The sequence below is a fragment of the Agelaius tricolor genome, unplaced genomic scaffold, assembly GCF_023055355.1.
Source record: "Agelaius tricolor isolate 1412-34295 unplaced genomic scaffold, bAgeTri1.0.p SCAF_13, whole genome shotgun sequence".
Classification (NCBI taxonomy): Eukaryota; Metazoa; Chordata; class Aves; order Passeriformes; family Icteridae; genus Agelaius; species Agelaius tricolor.
The window spans coordinates 4279455-4297393 of record NW_027269273.1 but is presented as its reverse complement, the minus strand read 5'-3'; the positions used below and the strand labels follow the sequence as shown (position 1 = coordinate 4297393).

At 55.0% G+C, this 17939-nt stretch overlaps 3 protein-coding genes and 1 long non-coding RNA gene across 5 annotated transcripts in view; 2 read left to right on the top strand and 2 right to left on the bottom strand.

Annotated features, from left to right (window-relative positions):
* Nucleotides 1-329: 329 nt before the first annotated feature.
* Nucleotides 330-4052, top strand: LOC139595395 (early activation antigen CD69-like). The gene is made up of 6 exons (XM_071438501.1): nt 330-695; nt 1200-1592; nt 1948-2046; nt 2149-2321; nt 2527-2627; nt 2718-4052. Exons 1-6 carry the CDS (start codon nt 524-526, stop codon nt 2830-2832), a joined length of 1053 nt encoding a protein of 350 aa, XP_071294602.1. The 5' UTR covers nt 330-523; the 3' UTR covers nt 2833-4052.
* On the bottom strand, nt 1260-15621 carry LOC139595404 (uncharacterized). The gene is made up of 2 exons (XR_011681022.1): nt 15514-15621; nt 1260-2185 (listed from the first exon to the last, which is right to left on the bottom strand). It is a non-coding gene; the product is annotated as an uncharacterized lncRNA (long non-coding RNA).
* Nucleotides 5329-13702, bottom strand: LOC139595334 (protein ecdysoneless homolog). The gene is given in 13 exon segments (XM_071438366.1): nt 5329-6188; nt 6708-6934; nt 7012-7079; nt 7523-7700; nt 8120-8226; nt 8785-8870; nt 9638-9763; nt 9910-10038; nt 11090-11163; nt 11166-11176; nt 11534-11651; nt 12700-12867; nt 13672-13702. Coding segments are annotated over 13 exon segments (1536 nt in total). The 3' UTR covers nt 5329-5975.
* Nucleotides 12854-17939, top strand: part of LOC139595394 (early activation antigen CD69-like) — a 55748-nt gene continuing 50662 nt past the window's right edge. Inside the window, exons 1-6 of one of the 2 annotated variants that reach the window (XR_011681017.1) lie at nt 12854-14032; nt 14537-14929; nt 15285-15383; nt 15486-15658; nt 15864-15964; nt 16055-16527. Coding sequence is in view for 1 of the 2 variants with exons in the window: in XM_071438499.1 (XP_071294600.1) it covers nt 13861-14032; nt 14537-14929 (565 nt within the window). In the remaining variant the exon portion in view is untranslated. The remainder of the gene's footprint in view (nt 14033-14536; nt 14930-15284; nt 15384-15485; nt 15659-15863; nt 15965-16054; nt 16528-17939) is intronic. The other variant, XM_071438499.1, reaches the window with a different exon arrangement.

Below are 17939 nucleotides of genomic sequence, written 5' to 3'. Positions count from 1 at the left end.
ATGTTATCAGCATTTCTGTTAAAGGAATTCGATTGTGTTACGCTGCACGTAACAATAAGACACTGGATTTACCGCTTTGAATCACTCCAATAACAATTCTCAGAGAAATCAGAGTTCACTAAAAACACAAGGTTAACTTTAAAGAAGCATTTCAGCCCATGTTTACGGCATTCTAGAACACGGTGCGTGAGGCTTCAGTAACCAGGGGCAGTCAGAGCCCTTGCAGCAAATGCCGGGGGTTCGCCCCGCCGCAGGGTTGGGGAGCCACGGGGGCGAGGAGTGAGTTCCGCCGGGGCCAACGGAGACGCCGTGACGCCACGGGCAGCCGACGCGCCTGACTCTGTCCCGACACCCCCAGTTTCCATTGCGTTCAGCAGAGAGAAAAATATTTGGGTTCAGATCCCTCCCTCCGGGCTCTCCGAGGCGGCAGAACAGTGAAGGAGCCGATCCCGGCGAAGGCAGCGGGGAGCGCCGGGGAGAAGGGACCACGGCGGGAGCGGGGAGCAAAACGACCGCACCGGGGATGCGTTCCCGCCCGCTGATTGATCGATTCGGCCGGAAGCCATTACGCACTCCAAAAACGGGAATTTTCAGCGGCAGCGGCGGCTCCGCATGTGTCAGCCTGGGACCGCAGCGGCGGCGGCACCGGGAGCCCGGCGAAGCGGCGGCGGAGCTCGGAGGCGGCTCCAGTCCAGGTGGGAGCCGCGCTCGGTGCTGCCCCAGCTCGGGGCTCGCTGCGGGCGGAGGGGCCGCGCTGAGGGCCGGGGGGTTCTGGCGAGTTTCTGGTGGCAGCTTCCCACGTTCACAGGCAGGGAGCCGCAGCGGCCGTGCCGGCGCTCGGTGTGCCCGGGCTCCAAGGCGCCGGGGCAGGGAATGCGGGGCACAATGGTGAGCAGCCCGGCGCTGCTGCTTCTTGCCCCTCGGCAGGGGCGGGCTCCGAGCCGCAGCTGCCCCGGGCCAGCAGCGGCCGGCAGCTCGCAGGCGCTGTCAGCGCCCGGCCCGGCACGGAGCTGGGCTGCAGCGGCTGCAGAGCCACAGGGGCCGGGGCTGCGGGCACCGAGAGCTCCCGGAGGCTGCGCTTGTCTCCGCAGCTGCTGCCGCACCTCTGGGCAGCGGGGACAGCGCAGCCACAGCTGCCACCGCCCTCCTGAGCCCCCAGGGCCGGCACCAGCAGTGACCTCTCCCCGTGTCCCTTTCAGGCTGCCATCAGCGCGGCTGTGAAGCTGTTCCCGAGGCCGAGCTCCCAAAGGATCTGCCAGCAGCACTCCTGAAGTCCCCGGAGCAAGGTGCTGTTTGTTCCAGGCAGAGAGATGCCGGCTGTGAGCAGGAGGAGAATGAACTCTGCTCCATCCGAGCAGTTGCGAATGAGCCCCAGCATCCCCAGCAGGGACCAGCAGCCGCGGTTCCACACCTGCCCGGGGTCCAAGAAGCCTCTTGGCATAAGCAGGGGGTTGTCACTTGTGAGCGTGCAGTGAGTGCAGATGTGGAGAATGGATTCTGCACCAGTGATGGGAGTGTGAGGGAGCCCCTGGGTCCCCAGGGCACATCAGCAACCAAGAATGAACACAAAAGGAACCTCAGAAGATTCCTGGGTGAGTGCAGGGCCACCCCTGTGGCCTCCAGGGTGGGGAGAGTGTCCCCTCCCAAGGGCAGGGCTGGCAGGTGTGTGGCTGTTTCCCGATGTCTGGCAGAGGCCTGGTGCTCTGCTGGGCCCCATCAGTGGCTGGAAGCAAGAGCCCCAGCTGCCCCCAAGGCTGTGCAGTTCTCCTGCTGCAGCCTGTGCCCACTGCTGTGTCCCTGCCTGTGGCCAGGCTCTTGGCTCTCTGGCTGCCAGCTGAGTGAGGCCCACACTGGCTCAGGGCTCCCTGCTCTGCTCCCTGGCCATGGGCTGAGCAGATTGCAGGCCCGGCTCTGCTTCTGGCAGCCAGCAGCTCTTTCCTGCTCCAGGTGAATGGTTCAGGGGCCATCCCGTGGGCACGGCGGTGCTGATTCTGCTGCTCCTGGTGCTGGTGCTGGCTTTGGGGGTGGCCTTGGCTGTGCTGGCAGGTAAGGGAGGGGCAGCAGGCTGGGCCCAGCCCCTCGGGGCAGAGCGGGCTCCCTGCTCCCTGCACAGGGCAATCCTCAAACCTTCTCCTCTTCCCCCTGCAGCACCACAGGTTCCAGTCACAGCTGCCACCTCACAGTGCTGTCCCTTTGACTGGGTTGGCTACAATGGGGTCTGCTACTACTTCTCACGGGATTACAGCACCTGGGAGCAGGGTCAGGAGCGGTGCTCCGAGCTTGGGGCCTCCCTGGCCATTGCCAAGGATGAGGAGGCCATGGTGAGTGAGGGGCTGCGGGCGGTGTGGGGTGGCTGAGGGCAGCCTGGGGGTGCTCCTGGGCCGGGCTCGGTGCTCGTAGGGCCGGGGCTGCAGCCCTGGGCCGGGGCCTTGCAGGGAAGGAGCCCCGGCGTGCAGGGGGAGCCCCAGGCCCGTGTCCCCCCGAGGGGCCGGGGCAGCTCCCACTCCTCCCCTCTCTCCTGGGCAGGATTTGCTCTCCCGTGTCTGTGGGAAGGTCGATTACTGGCTCGGGCAGCCCAGACGGGGCGAGCGCCTGCACTGGGGGGACGGCAGCAGCTACAGCTCCCGGTGAGTGCCGGGGAGCCGGGCAGGGCCTGGGGGCACAGGGGCACAAGGGCTGCCCCTGGCAGCCAGCGCTGCCTCTGCTCCTCCCTGCAGGGTTCCTGTCCTCGGCAATTCCCAGTGTGTGTACCTGGCTGACAGGAGATTGAGGAGTGACAACTGCTCCAATGAGCGGCCGTATCTCTGCAGCAAGGCCCCAGCTCCCCTGTAACAGGGGCTGCAGAAAGGACCTTCTCCACACTGGGCAGTGCCAGCTTCACCTCTGAGCCCAGCACAGCGCTGTCCTTCCTCAGCTGCACCCTGTGCCTTGCCCTTCCTCTCAGGGTCACCTCAGTGCCTCTTCATGCCCAGTGCCAACGCTGGGCTGGGTCTGCAAAGGAAAAGTCTCTGCAATCCATCCTGCCACCGCTGCTGCCTGCAGTGAGTGCATTGCCCTCATGACACAACAAGCCCCAATGGGAAATCCAAATCGCCCTGGGCTCTTGGAAATCATCACAAACTGGCCTGAATGTGGCACTTGTGAACTGTCCTTGGAAGAGGAGGAAGAGCAGCTGACACATGCTGAGGAGGTATCTCACTTTCTGCATCAGGCACCTGACTGCGAAGAATGGTCTGTCTGTCTGTTGCAAAGGATCTGACTGTCCTCCTGTGGGAGGAATCCCAGGCTGAAACAAGACAAGGATTTCTCTCCATGAGGGAGAAGCAAAGACATGACATGACTGTAACCCCCATCCCTCTGTGCCACTGTGTGGTGTGGAGGGATGGAATCACGGTAAAGTGAAGCCCAGGAAGGTAAAGTGAACTGTCCTCCTATGGGAGGAATCCCAGGCTGAACAAGACAACGATTTCTCTCCCTGAGGGAGAAGCAGAGACATGACATGACTGTAACCCCCATCCCTCTGTGCCACCGTGTGGTGTGGAGGGATGGAATCACGGTAAAGTGAAGCTCAGGAAGGACAGAACAGTGTGGGGAAGGTGCATTTTTAGGATTTGCTGTACATCTCATTCCCTTGCTCTGATTTGTTTAGTAATAAATTGAATTAAATATAATTTCCCCACTCCAGGCCTGTTCTGCCCATAATGAGTAAGAGATCTCTGGCTGCCTTTCTTGAGGCCCCCAAGCTTTTCCTGCTGTGTTCTGTTGCCTGCCCAGGGGCAGGAGCAGAGGCACTGAGCGCTTTTGCTGGCCCCGGGCACCTGGCCCAGCCCAGCCCAAGGATCCCTGCCACCATTCCCTGCACCATTACCCGGCCCCACGGCGGCTCCGGCTCCGCGGGCAGGCGGCTCCAGGAGTCCAGAGTGGGCAAAATGGGAGCGAGAGACAGGAGGCAGCTGGTGCCAGTGGGTGAAATGGCTTTGCTGGAGCTGGCAGGGAGAGGAGGAGGGGGGAGAAAGTGGCGCCAATTAAAGGGGAGAGAAAGAGGGACAAGGTGCTGGGGATGGCCATGGGGTAGGTGGGCATTTCGCTTTCCAGCTCTGTGCGAGGAAAGGAAAATCTGTTAAATCCAACCAAGAAAAGAGGGAGAAATAGCAGGTGGTGGAAATCTCTGACAGTTGGGATTCATTTGATCTGCCTGAAGTGCAAAAGCCAACAGTCTCCAAGCACCACCAGAGCTGTGATGTGCCTGGCCCTGCCCCTCCCCTGGCTGCAGCAGCCGCCTGTTGGGACAGGCCCTGTTCTCTAAAAGAGCTGCACTCAGGGACCATTGGGGCAGTGCTAGGTAAGAAGTGAGGAATGGGAAAGGGTGGGAAGTGTGAAGGGAATGAAACAGAATGGTATAAAAACAAATGATAACAGAACTGCACCAGGAATGGCCACGGATCACTGTCACCAAAAGCTGCACTGAGGGACGGCCACCTCAGCTTAGGAGCTCTCCTCATGCACTAAGGGAGTCCTTCCATCTAATTTGACCTTTTCTATAGCACAGGACACTCAGCAGTTAAATGTGATCATGTTCTCCAACTCAATCATTCTTTTTAAGTATCTAAACTTGATCTAGCTACTCAGCAGTGGAGAATTTTATGAATTTTCAGTGGAAATTACCTTCCCTACTCAAACACCAACCCCTCCCAAGGTTCAAGTACCTCTGTTTTCCACCACTAACTGCTCAGTATCCTTGTCTCAATTAAAAAACCTCTGTTAACCCCATTTTTCCACCACACATTTCTCTGAGTCTCTCACCTCTCAGCAGTCCAAATTCCTTGAAATTCAGCAGAACCTTCTTCACACTTCCCAGCTCTTGTTGTCCATCTCTAATCCCTGTCCAACCTGCCAGTGCTCTCCCTGAACTGCTGACAAAGTAAATCACACAACATCAGTGGAGGACAACTCATTAATTGCTGAATGAAAAGGAAATAAAGAGAAATTAAGAAGCTGATTTGGACCCAGCAGGACTGAACTGTCGGTGTCTGTGTATCAGGAATTTCTATGTATTTTATTTCAAATTTATCTTGTTGAAACTAAAGTTGTCATATTTAAAACAGATTTTTCATTCCACATGAAAGCAACATGCTGCATGCCTTCCAACCACATTTTCACTGAAAAAAAACCCCAAAACTGCTCACCCTGGGCTCACATAAAGCTACTGCTGGCATGATGCCAACATTCAGCAATAATGGAATTCATTCAGAAAATGAACAATTACAAAAATAATTTCACTCCAAGAACTGCTACTGCACTGAGGAAGTTATAAACACCTTCCAAAAATTCAGTAATCAAGTTGTATTTCTGTTTTTATTGAAGTAAATTTGAAAAATACTTCTGGCCAATATTTACACATTTGCTTCAATTACTCTTCAAATCCTTGTGCTTAATAAGGAACAGGCTCTTACAGAATTGTCACAAGTTCTTACAATGCAGCATCATGCTCTGGGCAAGGATTAAATGTCTGCCCAACATTTCACCAGCGTTCCCAAATCCCTGAGACTCTTCCTGCAATGTGGTATTTCCCCACCTCCCCCACAAGCAGCAGCATTTTCAGAACAAGAACTGCTCCCCAGATTTTGAACCCACTCAGCAATGGGTAAAAGGACATTTTAGAAATGTGGCAAATTGGATCACTGAATGGAAAAATGGAAGACAGGTTTCGTAATGAAAGAAAACCTCATCTGAGTCATGCATTCAACATCGTGTTTCAGTTTCGGAAATTGTGTCATCACTAAGAAAATCTCATTTCCATTCCAAGACAGTGTGCAAACAGAAGCTTTTGCAGGTAAATTCCCCCTGCTGAAGTGACACATAATGAAGAGAATGCTCTAAATTGAAACCTTTGGCCTCTTCTTCCACATCCTGCTGTGTGTCTGTGCTTCACCTCCCCAGCAGCCACGTCTTGTCCAAAGCCTCTCCTGCCTTGCTCAGCTGCCAGTGAGCTCTGTGCTCTCAGGTAAATTCAGCCCCAGGCTCTGTAAAATGTTCGAGGTGGGTCCTGCCAGGCCAGCCTGGGCACTGTAGGACTCGAGCAGGTTTGCCACCAGGTTCATGTCCACATCCAGGGCTGCCAGCTCAGCAGCCTCAGCTCCAGAACCAGGGCCAGCACTCTCACATGGGGCTGCTCCAACAGAACTTGCCTGCAGAGAGTACCAAGAGAAAGCTTTATCAAATTGCAGGAGCAGATTTCAGGGGAAAAAAAAGGGTAAACCACAGGAGAAAAGAAACAACAATTGTGCAGCCAACAAAGTCCAGTACACTCCTGAGTCCTGACAGGCAGGAATTCAGACACCAAATGCTCATGCCAGCTGAAAATCACCACTGTCCATTACCCAGACTAGGTTCCAAGAGAAGGACACAAAGTGTTGCTGAGTCCTGGCTCAGCTTCCTCTGGGAGAAAACTACTACAGGAGCTCAAAGTGAAGCTGCAGCTGCTTCCCCTACTACTAAAAACAGGGAAATGGAACTAAGCCTTGGAAAAGATGGGCAAATTCCAAGCTTAGGTAAGCTTTAGTTTATAAAAAACGTATCATGGTGCAGGTCCAGCACACTTGGCTTGCACGTGGGAAGGTTCCAATCCCATTGCTCAGAATGGCCACTTGCAGCCCATTCCCTGCTTGCACATTTCTGCTGCAGATCAGAGCTCAAGGCACACTCACCCCTCTCTTGTGGCTGCTGAAGCTTTTCCCAACGTTGGTCTGTGCCAGCTCACGGTCCATGTCCCTCATGTACGCCTTGAGACTGCCCACGAGCTCCTCAGGAGACACCTTCTGCTCCTGCCTTTCATTCCCAGCATCCAGCTCTTCATCATCCTCATCTGAGAAACCCAACTCCTCCTCCTCCTCCTCATCCAGATCATCAGAATCCAGCTCCTCCGAGTCTGCCCCTGGACATGATTTTGGGTCAGTACAAGAGCAAAGAAATCAGTGCTGGGATTGGTTTCAAATATAGAAGCCATCTCACCTAAAATTCTCTCCAGGGCTTTCGTAAAAGAATCCACATCAAAGGTAACGTGGGACTCATCAGATGACCTGAAATATAAAAGGATTTTTAAGGAAATGAAGCTTCTATGCCTGCCTAAGCCTGACACAGGCACAAGCCATATTGATTTCTCTCAAGCCAGGACTGAAGTTGGACATTTGAATTTAAAAGTCCTCAGAAGCTTGAAGCCTGTATGCATTAGACATCAAACAGTGAGTGGAAGAATTCTTGGCATAAAGGAGAAAAATTGTGAAGACCACAAAATCCAACTGAGGGACAGAGAGCAGCTCAGCTTGCAGCACTTGAAGCTGCACCAGTGCCAGAGTGGCACCAAGCTGATTTAAAGCAAGTACATGTTCAGTGCTCTGGCTTTGCTTCAGGCCCTGCTCAGCACAGCACCTTCAATCTCTGATTCTCTACCTCACAGAAGCAGCCACAGGGCTGCAGCAGAGTGCAACATTCCACACCAGACCCAAACTCCAAGTGCCACTACCATGGCAGTTCTGCTCCTTCGTGCGTGGAGACTTTGGACACAAAAGCCTTCATGCTCTCAGCAACTGCTCCCAAGTCATAGTTTTGCTCTTCCTCATTTGTGGAAGGAAGGGACTCATTTCTTGTCTCCTTCAGCATCTGATCCAGAGCACCTGGTGTAATATCCAGCCAGCTGTCATCTGAAAGAACACAGCACAGATCTGTGACTCTGCACAAGCTGCTGGCCCACAGGCCCAACCCAGCTGACTGACAGGACTGCAGCCATCCTGCAGCTCAGTGCTGCACTTCAGCTTTTGTGCTGGTCCTGGGTCACACACAGCAAAGGCAGAGAGAGGCTGAGAGGAACTGAGTGGAGATTTCTTGTCACTACTTAAAAACTCTGCTTTGCAGAGCTCAAGCTAAGAGAGACCATTCCAGTCACTGAGAAGCCTTTGGCCACTAAGGGGAGGAAGAAAGGCTTACTCTGAACTGGGAGAGCCAATCCAGTGTTTAGTCTCAAGGAAGGCTGGATTTGCTCTCCCTTCCCAGCTGCCAGCATTGCCCCTCTCCCCCCACAAATAATCATCTGTAATAGGAATAATCCCCCCAGCCAGCTCACCATCCTCTGCAGGAAGACAAGCTGCTGCTCTCTCAAATTCCTTCAGATCAATGGGTGCTGTCTGTAGCAGTGTCAGGATTTCATCACCTGGGCTCACTTCATCACAGCTAGAAGAAAAGAAATCAATTTACCAAAATGGATTCAATGGGATCACATGCTCTGCACTTAGGTTATCACTTGAATTACTCATTTCTCCTTCTGTGCAAACATATCCAAAAGGGAAATTAATCTGGGCAAGTACCAGAGCACTACCCAGAGCATTGGCCAAAACAGGACACAGTCAGTCCCTGCAACTCCCAGCTGATGGCTCCAAAGCCCATTGGTCATGGCTCTTTTCCTTTACTTTTAATTGGCCTTGGCAAATATTAAGATTACCAGATCCCAAACAGCACAGACTGGAAACTCAAAAAACTAACAGTCAAGATATTATGGGCTGGCAAAGCCTCAGATATTTCTGTAGTGGTTTAGTTTTTGGATTTGATCTTCCAGAGAAATCCACAGCCAGACCCTTGAGCAAAGGAGACAGATGACCCTGTGTTCATTATTCACTGTGACTGCTTTTCAATGAAACTTTAAAGGGTTCAGGTGTTTGTAACAAGGATTTCAAAGGTCACTTACAGGATTTGTAGGGTCTATGACACTCATGAATTTCAAGCAGCTCTCACCTTTCTGGCACTGCAACACATTGCTGGAAGTGATCTTCTGCCATGTGCAACAGTTCCAGGTACTTGGCTGATCCTTCCATTTCTCCCTATGGAATGCAAGTCACAGGCATGAACCCAAACAATTCTCCCTCCCCTTCCTCTTCACAGCCAGGCTTCCTCAGGATGACTGTTGGTCACACAGAAATGCTGAGAGAACCAAAACAACTAAGACCTCTTGGCCATGTACACTTGGAACTCAATACAGCAAAGGGCCATTCCTGTATTTCAAGTATATTTAATATAGGATATTAACCTAAGAGTCTCAAGAAAGTTGTCCAATTTTATTACCTTCAAGTAAGTACTCAATTTATGTCCCATTTATTAACTTCAGAGAAGTAGTCAAAGGCATCTTTTAAAAAAACCCCACAGAACCTCACCAACACCCCCAGAACTCACAAAAACCACACACACATAAAAATTACACTTGCATGGGCCCAGATAGGTCATTGGTGTTATGTATGGATCTTGAAGAATATGGAATTCTAGAGGGGTGGAAATGAAATGCAAACCTGTGAAATCAGTTACACCTCACACAATCACATATGGTGGTTTTCCTCACTCAAGTGTATTTCTCCCCTTGCTTTAGATGAATGAATCAATCCCCACATCTTGCTTTTTCCTTTTCAATTTCCAAAATAAATTACTTTCAAAGGGGAACAAACTGCACACATCCCCTTTAAAGACATTCATTCATTTCACACAGAGATAAGGATTCAAGCTCTGGCCCCACTGCAACTCCTCACACAAGTTCAAGGGTTAAAATGTATTTTCCCTGGAATGTTTAAAGGCCACAGACACTGAAATAATCACAGACCTTGAAATAATCCTTCTCCTTCAAGCTCCTGAGGAATCTCTCCCACACAGGACCGCTTAACACGTTTCTCTTGGCATCAGGAGCCACTTTACTGCTCTTGGAGCACAACATTTCAAAGCCATGAGCCTGCAGATAAAAGATGCAACAACAAGAGGTTCTCAAGGTGTGACAGACTTTGCTCACATTTTCCTGCACAAGCAGGCAACGTCCAGACAAGGACCCATTCCCTGGACATGCATGAAGCAAGTCCAAAATGCAGCAGAAATCATTACCAGCTTCATGCCCAGCTCGTAGGCTCTGTACTGAGGATGAGATGGGGCGGGCAGGGTGTACCCACTGCGTCTGTCGGGAACAAACTGCTGCTGCACCAGCTGTGCATACAGACACCGAGTGAAAGTCACCTGAAACAGGCAGAGCAGAAACAAACACTCCCTGCAGCGGGACTCTGCTGGGGACAGCATCCAACTCCCTCCAGGCTCGCCAGAGTGGCTTTGAAGGCACCCCTAGTACAGGCAGTACCTGAGACTGCATTCTAAATATATCCTAGACAGATTTTTCTGAGAAATTGCTTTGCAGGCTTTACAAAGTTTGTCCCAAATTGAAATCCCCAAGCAAATATAAACTTTAGTCATTCTAAATACATTAGGAAAAATCCTTGATATTCTGTAAAATCCCCATTTGAACTGCAACAAGTTTTGTCAAATACACCTTGTTTCCTTAACAACAATAATTGTTACACGTTTCTCTTCAACTAGAGAAGTGCTTCAGGAGAACCAGGATAGCCTGACTGCTTCAGAGCACCACAGGCAGTAAAAAGCAGCAGCATTTCAGCTGCCACATGCGACCTCTGCTGGTTCCTGATCCTAAGAAAAGCCCTGAATGCAACGTTCTCAACTCCCTCACTCTGTCCCCTCAAACAAAAGGAAAGCATGAGCCTGACACTCCAGGTAACTCCAGGTACACACTTGCAATCCATTTGGGTGTTGTGTCCCAGCCCTTTTAACAATCTTGGAGTAGGGGAAAAATAATTGAACAATTTTTTGCTAATGACCAAATTAATGATCTCCATTTTAATCCACTGCCATTAGCAACCATCCATATCCAGGTGCAGGTGTCTGCTCATGATTTCACCTGGACCAGACAAAGCCTGTGTCCTTACAGAGACAGCAACACTCCAGCCCTGAGCATTCCCTACTCTGAGGGCAGCAAATCCTCTGCCCTAAACACTCCATAACATGGTAAAAAACAAAAATGTGCAAGTGGTTCTAGCAGAGCTGGAAAGTTCAGGTGGATACAGGAGTGCTCCTGAAGGGAGCAACAGTCAGGGACAGACAGCACTCTGGATTTTCAGAGGCAGCCACACCACTTGGCTAGAAGTACAAGAGAAAACTCCAGCTGCTACATGAAAGGCCACTGGGTCCCCCTTGCCAACTGTACACAACCTCTACTCACCCTGTTTTCATTGTTCTCAGGATTCAGTGACTTTGGCAGAAAATCAGCTGCTTCTATCAAGAGAAACTCTCCTCGTTTTCATCAATACTGGCCAAGGAGAAATTAGAAATTTAGCAGGAAAAGCCTTGCAGAGCACAACAACATGATTCTGAATCCATGTCTGCTGGGATTTTTTTAATATTCATAAACCCATAGAAAGGCTTAGGTTAGAAGGGACCTTAAAGATCAGTACCTGGTTCCAACACCCTGGCCACAGCCAGGCACACTTTCCACTAGCCCGGGCTGCTCCAAGCCCCATGCCACCTGCCCTTGGACACTTCCAAGGTGTATGGGATGGGGAAACACCTCCAAGGATGGGCAATGGTAAGACAGCACCTTCAGAGCACAGGCACTGCCCCTTTTGGCAGCCCTCGCACAAAAGCAGCTCAGCAGCACCCGCCTTACCTGGCTGCCAGCCCCGGGAACTCCCTGGTGATCTCCCGGAGCAGGTACACAATGAACCACTCATCCTCCACGTTATCCCCGAACACCGTGGTGCCGCCCAAGTGCGCCGGGATCTCGCCTGCACGGGGCAGAGAGAGGAGAGGCGGCTCAGCAACGCCATGCCAGGAACAGATTGTCCACACAGGCTGCGGAGTCTCCCTCACTGCGGATATCCCAGACCCTGCTGGCAGAATCTTGTGTCCTGTGCTCGGCCATGGCCCTGCTGCTGCAGGGAGGGGGCACCAGATGCCTCACTGGGTTACCCCGTGCTGTGACACCGAGAGGCTGGGAAGCCGCCGGGTCCCCCCTCACACTTTCTCGGTCCCTCCTCACACGCTCCCGGTTCGAGCCCACACACTCCCGGCTCCCCCTCACACGCTCTCGGTTCCCGGCCGCCGGATCCCACTCACACGCCACAGTTCCCCCTCAGACGCTCCTGGTTTCAGGCCGCCGGGTGCCCCTCACACCCCCGCCCCCGGGTCCTCCTCACACGGCCCAGCTCTCCCTCACAGGCTGCCAGTTCTCGGCCACCGGTTCCCCCTCACATTCTCCCGGTCCCCACTCACACTCGGCCGCCGGATCCCCCTCACACTTTCCCGCTTCCCCCTCAGACGCTCCTGGTTTCCGGCCGCCGGGTTCCCCTCACACCACGCCCCCCCCAATTCCCCTTCAGAAGCCCTCGGTTCCCGGCCACCGGGGCATCCTCACACGGCCCAGCTCCCCTTCACACGCTGCCAGTTCCCTGCCGCCGGATTACCCTCAAAAGATCCCGGTTCCCGGCCGCCAGGTGTCCCTCACACTCTCCCGGTCCCCGCCTCACAAGCTCCCGGTTCCCGGCCGCCGGATCCCCTTCAAACGATCCCCCCGCCACTTCCCTCTCAGACGCTTCTCGAGTCCGGCCGCAGGGTCCTCCTCACACTCTCCCGGTTCCCCCTCAAACGCTCCTGGTTCCCCCTCACATGCTCTCGGTTTCCCCTCACACCCCCCGGTCCCCCCTCACACGCCCTCGGGTCCCGGCCGCCGCTTCCCCCTCACACGCTCTCGGTTCCCGGCCGCCGTGTCCCCCTCCCAGTCCCCCCGCTCCGGGCGCTCCTCCCGCCGTGCCTCCCGGCCCGCTCCCGGCTCACCGCGGCCCGGCACGTAGCGCAGGCGGAACGGCTGCCGCTGCCACACGGAGGCGGCCAGGAGCGGGGCGAAGCGCACCAGGGCCAGCTCAGCGCCGGCCCCCGCAGCGCCTCCATCGCGCTGGGGCCCAAAGCGCTCCGGCCCCGTCCGAAACTCAGCAACCCTCAACCCTGACAGAAATCCACCTCGACATAAATGAGTCTTAACAAAATTCAATAGAGGAATAAAACATAACATTATTCAGATCTGACTTTGCTTAATTCTTCCAACACTAAAATAATATTGAAATAAAACATAACCGAACTAACAATCAATATCCTTAAATGATCTGGGTACTACAAAATGTACCTTCTTCTGCTGCTATTAATACCAAAAGGCACTGAAAGTGTGAACCAAGCGTGGTTGAAATAACGGCGTGATGGATTTACTGGAGGGATTAGAAAAGTGTGACAAATGTTGACCCTATGTAATTTAACATTGAGGAAAACTCATGGCAGCCACAAATTTTATGGAACCATAAATTTACTCAGACCTTTTAAAGTGCAATTGTACCGAAAGAAACAACAATGTAGAATTTGGCAAACTGTCCAATAAACCGGGAGCTTCTCAAGATTGCATTTAGTGTAATAGCATATGGTAAATGTTATCAGCATTTCTGTTAAAGGAATTCGATTGTGTTACGCTGCACGTAACAATAAGACACTGGATTTACCGCTTTGAATCACTCCAATAACAATTCTCAGAGAAATCAGAGTTCACTAAAAACACAAGGTTAACTTTAAAGAAGCATTTCAGCCCATGTTTACGGCATTCTAGAACACGGTGCGTGAGGCTTCAGTAACCAGGGGCAGTCAGAGCCCTTGCAGCAAATGCCGGGGGTTCGCCCCGCCGCAGGGTTGGGGAGCCACGGGGGCGAGGAGTGAGTTCCGCCGGGGCCAACGGAGACGCCGTGACGCCACGGGCAGCCGACGCGCCTGACTCTGTCCCGACACCCCCAGTTTCCATTGCGTTCAGCAGAGAGAAAAATATTTGGGTTCAGATCCCTCCCTCCGGGCTCTCCGAGGCGGCAGAACAGTGAAGGAGCCGATCCCGGCGAAGGCAGCGGGGAGCGCCGGGGAGAAGGGACCACGGCGGGAGCGGGGAGCAAAACGACCGCACCGGGGATGCGTTCCCGCCCGCTGATTGATCGATTCGGCCGGAAGCCATTACGCACTCCAAAAACGGGAATTTTCAGCGGCAGCGGCGGCTCCGCATGTGTCAGCCTGGGACCGCAGCGGCGGCGGCACCGGGAGCCCGGCGAAGCGGCGGCGGAGCTCGGAGGCGGCTCCAGTCCAGGTGGGAGCCGCGCTCGGTGCTGCCCCAGCTCGGGGCTCGCTGCGGGCGGAGGGGCCGCGCTGAGGGCCGGGGGGTTCTGGCGAGTTTCTGGTGGCAGCTTCCCACGTTCACAGGCAGGGAGCCGCAGCGGCCGTGCCGGCGCTCGGTGTGCCCGGGCTCCAAGGCGCCGGGGCAGGGAATGCGGGGCACAATGGTGAGCAGCCCGGCGCTGCTGCTTCTTGCCCCTCGGCAGGGGCGGGCTCCGAGCCGCAGCTGCCCCGGGCCAGCAGCGGCCGGCAGCTCGCAGGCGCTGTCAGCGCCCGGCCCGGCACGGAGCTGGGCTGCAGCGGCTGCAGAGCCACAGGGGCCGGGGCTGCGGGCACCGAGAGCTCCCGGAGGCTGCGCTTGTCTCCGCAGCTGCTGCCGCACCTCTGGGCAGCGGGGACAGCGCAGCCACAGCTGCCACCGCCCTCCTGAGCCCCCAGGGCCGGCACCAGCAGTGACCTCTCCCCGTGTCCCTTTCAGGGTGCCAGCAGCGCGGCTGCGAAGCTGTTCCCGAGGCCGAGCTCCCAAAGGATCTGCCAGCAGCACTCCTGAAGTCCCCGGAGCAAGGTGCTGTTTGTTCCAGGCAGAGAGATGCCGGCTGTGAGCAGGAGGAGAATGAACTCTGCTCCATCCGAGCAGTTGCGAATGAGCCCCAGCATCCCCAGCAGGGACCAGCAGCCGCGGTTCCACACCTGCCCGGGGTCCAAGAAGCCTCTTGGCATAAGCAGGGGGTTGTCACTTGTGAGCGTGCAGTGAGTGCAGATGTGGAGAATGGATTCTGCACCAGTGATGGGAGTGTGAGGGAGCCCCTGGGTCCCCAGGGCACATCAGCAACCAAGAATGAACACAAAAGGAACCGCAGAAGATTCCTGGGTGAGTGCAGGGCCACCCCTGTGGCCTCCAGGGTGGGGAGAGTGTCCCCTCCCAAGGGCAGGGCTGGCAGGTGTGTGGCTGTTTCCCGATGTCTGGCAGAGGCCTGGTGCTCTGCTGGGCCCCATCAGTGGCTGGAAGCAAGAGCCCCAGCTGCCCCCAAGGCTGTGCAGTTCTCCTGCTGCAGCCTGTGCCCACTGCTGTGTCCCTGCCTGTGGCCAGGCTCTTGGCTCTCTGGCTGCCAGCTGAGTGAGGCCCACACTGGCTCAGGGCTCCCTGCTCTGCTCCCTGGCCATGGGCTGAGCAGATTGCAGGCCCGGCTCTGCTTCTGGCAGCCAGCAGCTCTTTCCTGCTCCAGGTGAATGGTTCAGGGGCCATCCCGTGGGCACGGCGGTGCTGATTCTGCTGCTCCTGGTGCTGGTGCTGGCTTTGGGGGTGGCCTTGGCTGTGCTGGCAGGTAAGGGAGGGGCAGCAGGCTGGGCCCAGCCCCTCGGGGCAGAGCGGGCTCCCTGCTCCCTGCACAGGGCAATCCTCAAACCTTCTCCTCTTCCCCCTGCAGCACCACAGGTTCCAGTCACAGCTGCCACCTCACAGTGCTGTCCCTTTGACTGGGTTGGCTACAATGGGGTCTGCTACTACTTCTCACGGGATTACAGCACCTGGGAGCAGGGTCAGGAGCGGTGCTCCGAGCTTGGGGCCTCCCTGGCCATTGCCAAGGATGAGGAGGCCATGGTGAGTGAGGGGCTGCGGGCGGTGTGGGGTGGCTGAGGGCAGCCTGGGGGTGCTCCTGGGCCGGGCTCGGTGCTCGTAGGGCCGGGGCTGCAGCCCTGGGCCGGGGCCTTGCAGGGAAGGAGCCCCGGCGTGCAGGGGGAGCCCCAGGCCCGTGTCCCCCCGAGGGGCCGGGGCAGCTCCCACTCCTCCCCTCTCTCCTGGGCAGGATTTGCTCTCCCGTGTCTGTGGGAAGGTCGATTACTGGCTCGGGCAGCCCAGACGGGGCGAGCGCCTGCACTGGGGGGACGGCAGCAGCTACAGCTCCCGGTGAGTGCCGGGGAGCCGGGCAGGGCCTGGGGGCACAGGGGCACAAGGGCTGCCCCTGGCAGCCAGCGCTGCCTCTGCTCCTCCCTGCAGGGTTCCTGTCCTCGGCAATTCCCAGTGTGTGTACCTGGCTGACAGGAGATTGAGGAGTGACAACTGCTCCAATGAGCGGCCGTATCTCTGCAGCAAGGCCCCAGCTCCCCTGTAACAGGGGCTGCAGAAAGGACCTTCTCCACACTGGGCAGTGCCAGCTTCACCTCTGAGCCCAGCACAGCGCTGTCCTTCCTCAGCTGCACCCTGTGCCTTGCCCTTCCTCTCAGGGTCACCTCAGTGCCTCTTCATGCCCAGTGCCAACGCTGGGCTGGGTCTGCAAAGGAAAAGTCTCTGCAATCCATCCTGCCACCGCTGCTGCCTGCAGTGAGTGCATTGCCCTCATGACACAACAAGCCCCAATGGGAAATCCAAATCGCCCTGGGCTCTTGGAAATCATCACAAACTGGCCTGAATGTGGCACTTGTGAACTGTCCTTGGAAGAGGAGGAAGAGCAGCTGACACATGCTGAGGAGGTATCTCACTTTCTGCATCAGGCACCTGACTGCGAAGAATGGTCTGTCTGTCTGTTGCAAAGGATCTGACTGTCCTCCTGTGGGAGGAATCCCAGGCTGAAACAAGACAAGGATTTCTCTCCATGAGGGAGAAGCAAAGACATGACATGACTGTAACCCCCATCCCTCTGTGCCACTGTGTGGTGTGGAGGGATGGAATCACGGTAAAGTGAAGCCCAGGAAGGTAAAGTGAACTGTCCTCCTATGGGAGGAATCCCAGGCTGAACAAGACAACGATTTCTCTCCCTGAGGGAGAAGCAGAGACATGACATGACTGTAACCCCCATCCCTCTGTGCCACCGTGTGGTGTGGAGGGATGGAATCACGGTAAAGTGAAGCTCAGGAAGGACAGAACAGTGTGGGGAAGGTGCATTTTTAGGATTTGCTGTACATCTCATTCCCTTGCTCTGATTTGTTTAGTAATAAATTGAATTAAATATAATTTCCCCACTCCAGGCCTGTTCTGCCCATAATGAGTAAGAGATCTCTGGCTGCCTTTCTTGAGGCCCCCAAGCTTTTCCTGCTGTGTTCTGTTGCCTGCCCAGGGGCAGGAGCAGAGGCACTGAGCGCTTTTGCTGGCCCCGGGCACCTGGCCCAGCCCAGCCCAAGGATCCCTGCCACCATTCCCTGCACCATTACCCGGCCCCACGGCGGCTCCGGCTCCGCGGGCAGGCGGCTCCAGGAGTTCAGAGAGGGCAAAATGGGAGCGAGGGACGGGAGGCAGCTGGTGCCAGTGGGTGAAATGGCTTTGCTGGAGCTGGCAGGGAGAGGAGGAGGGGGGAGAAAGTGGCGCCAATTAAAGGGGAGAGAAAGAGGGACAAGGTGCTGGGGATGGCCATGGGGTAGGTGGGCATTTCGCTTTCCAGCTCTGTGCGAGGAAAGGAAAATCTGTTAAATCCAACCAAGAAAAGAGGGAGAAATAGCAGGTGGTGGAAATCTCTGACAGTTGGGATTCATTTGATCTGCCTGAAGTGCAAAAGCCAACAGTCTCCAAGCACCACCAGAGCTGTGATGTGCCTGGCCCTGCCCCTCCCCTGGCTGCAGCAGCCGCCTGTTGGGACAGGCCCTGTTCTCTAAAAGAGCTGCACTCAGGGACCATTGGGGCAGTGCTAGGTAAGAAGTGAGGAATGGGAAAGGGTGGGAAGTGTGAAGGGAATGAAACAGAATGGTATAAAAACAAATGATAACAGAACTGCACCAGGAATGGCCACGGATCACTGTCACCAAAAGCTGCACTGAGGGACGGCCACCTCAGCTTAGGAGCTCTCCTCATGCACTAAGGGAGTCCTTCCATCTAATTTGACCTTTTCTATAGCACAGGACACTCAGCAGTTAAATGTGATCATGTTCTCCAACTCAATCATTCTTTTTAA

Excerpts from the sequence above, each read along its gene's own strand:
- LOC139595395 (XM_071438501.1), top strand. The coding sequence starts at position 524 with ATGCGTTCCCGCCCGCTGATTGATCGATTCGGCCGGAAGCCATTACGC. Across the intron at positions 696-1,199 it reads CGGAGGCGGCTCCAGTCCAG|GCTGCCATCAGCGCGGCTGT; the intron begins GTGGGAGCCGCG and ends TGTCCCTTTCAG. Across the intron at positions 2,628-2,717 it reads GGCAGCAGCTACAGCTCCCG|GGTTCCTGTCCTCGGCAATT; the intron begins GTGAGTGCCGGG and ends TCCTCCCTGCAG.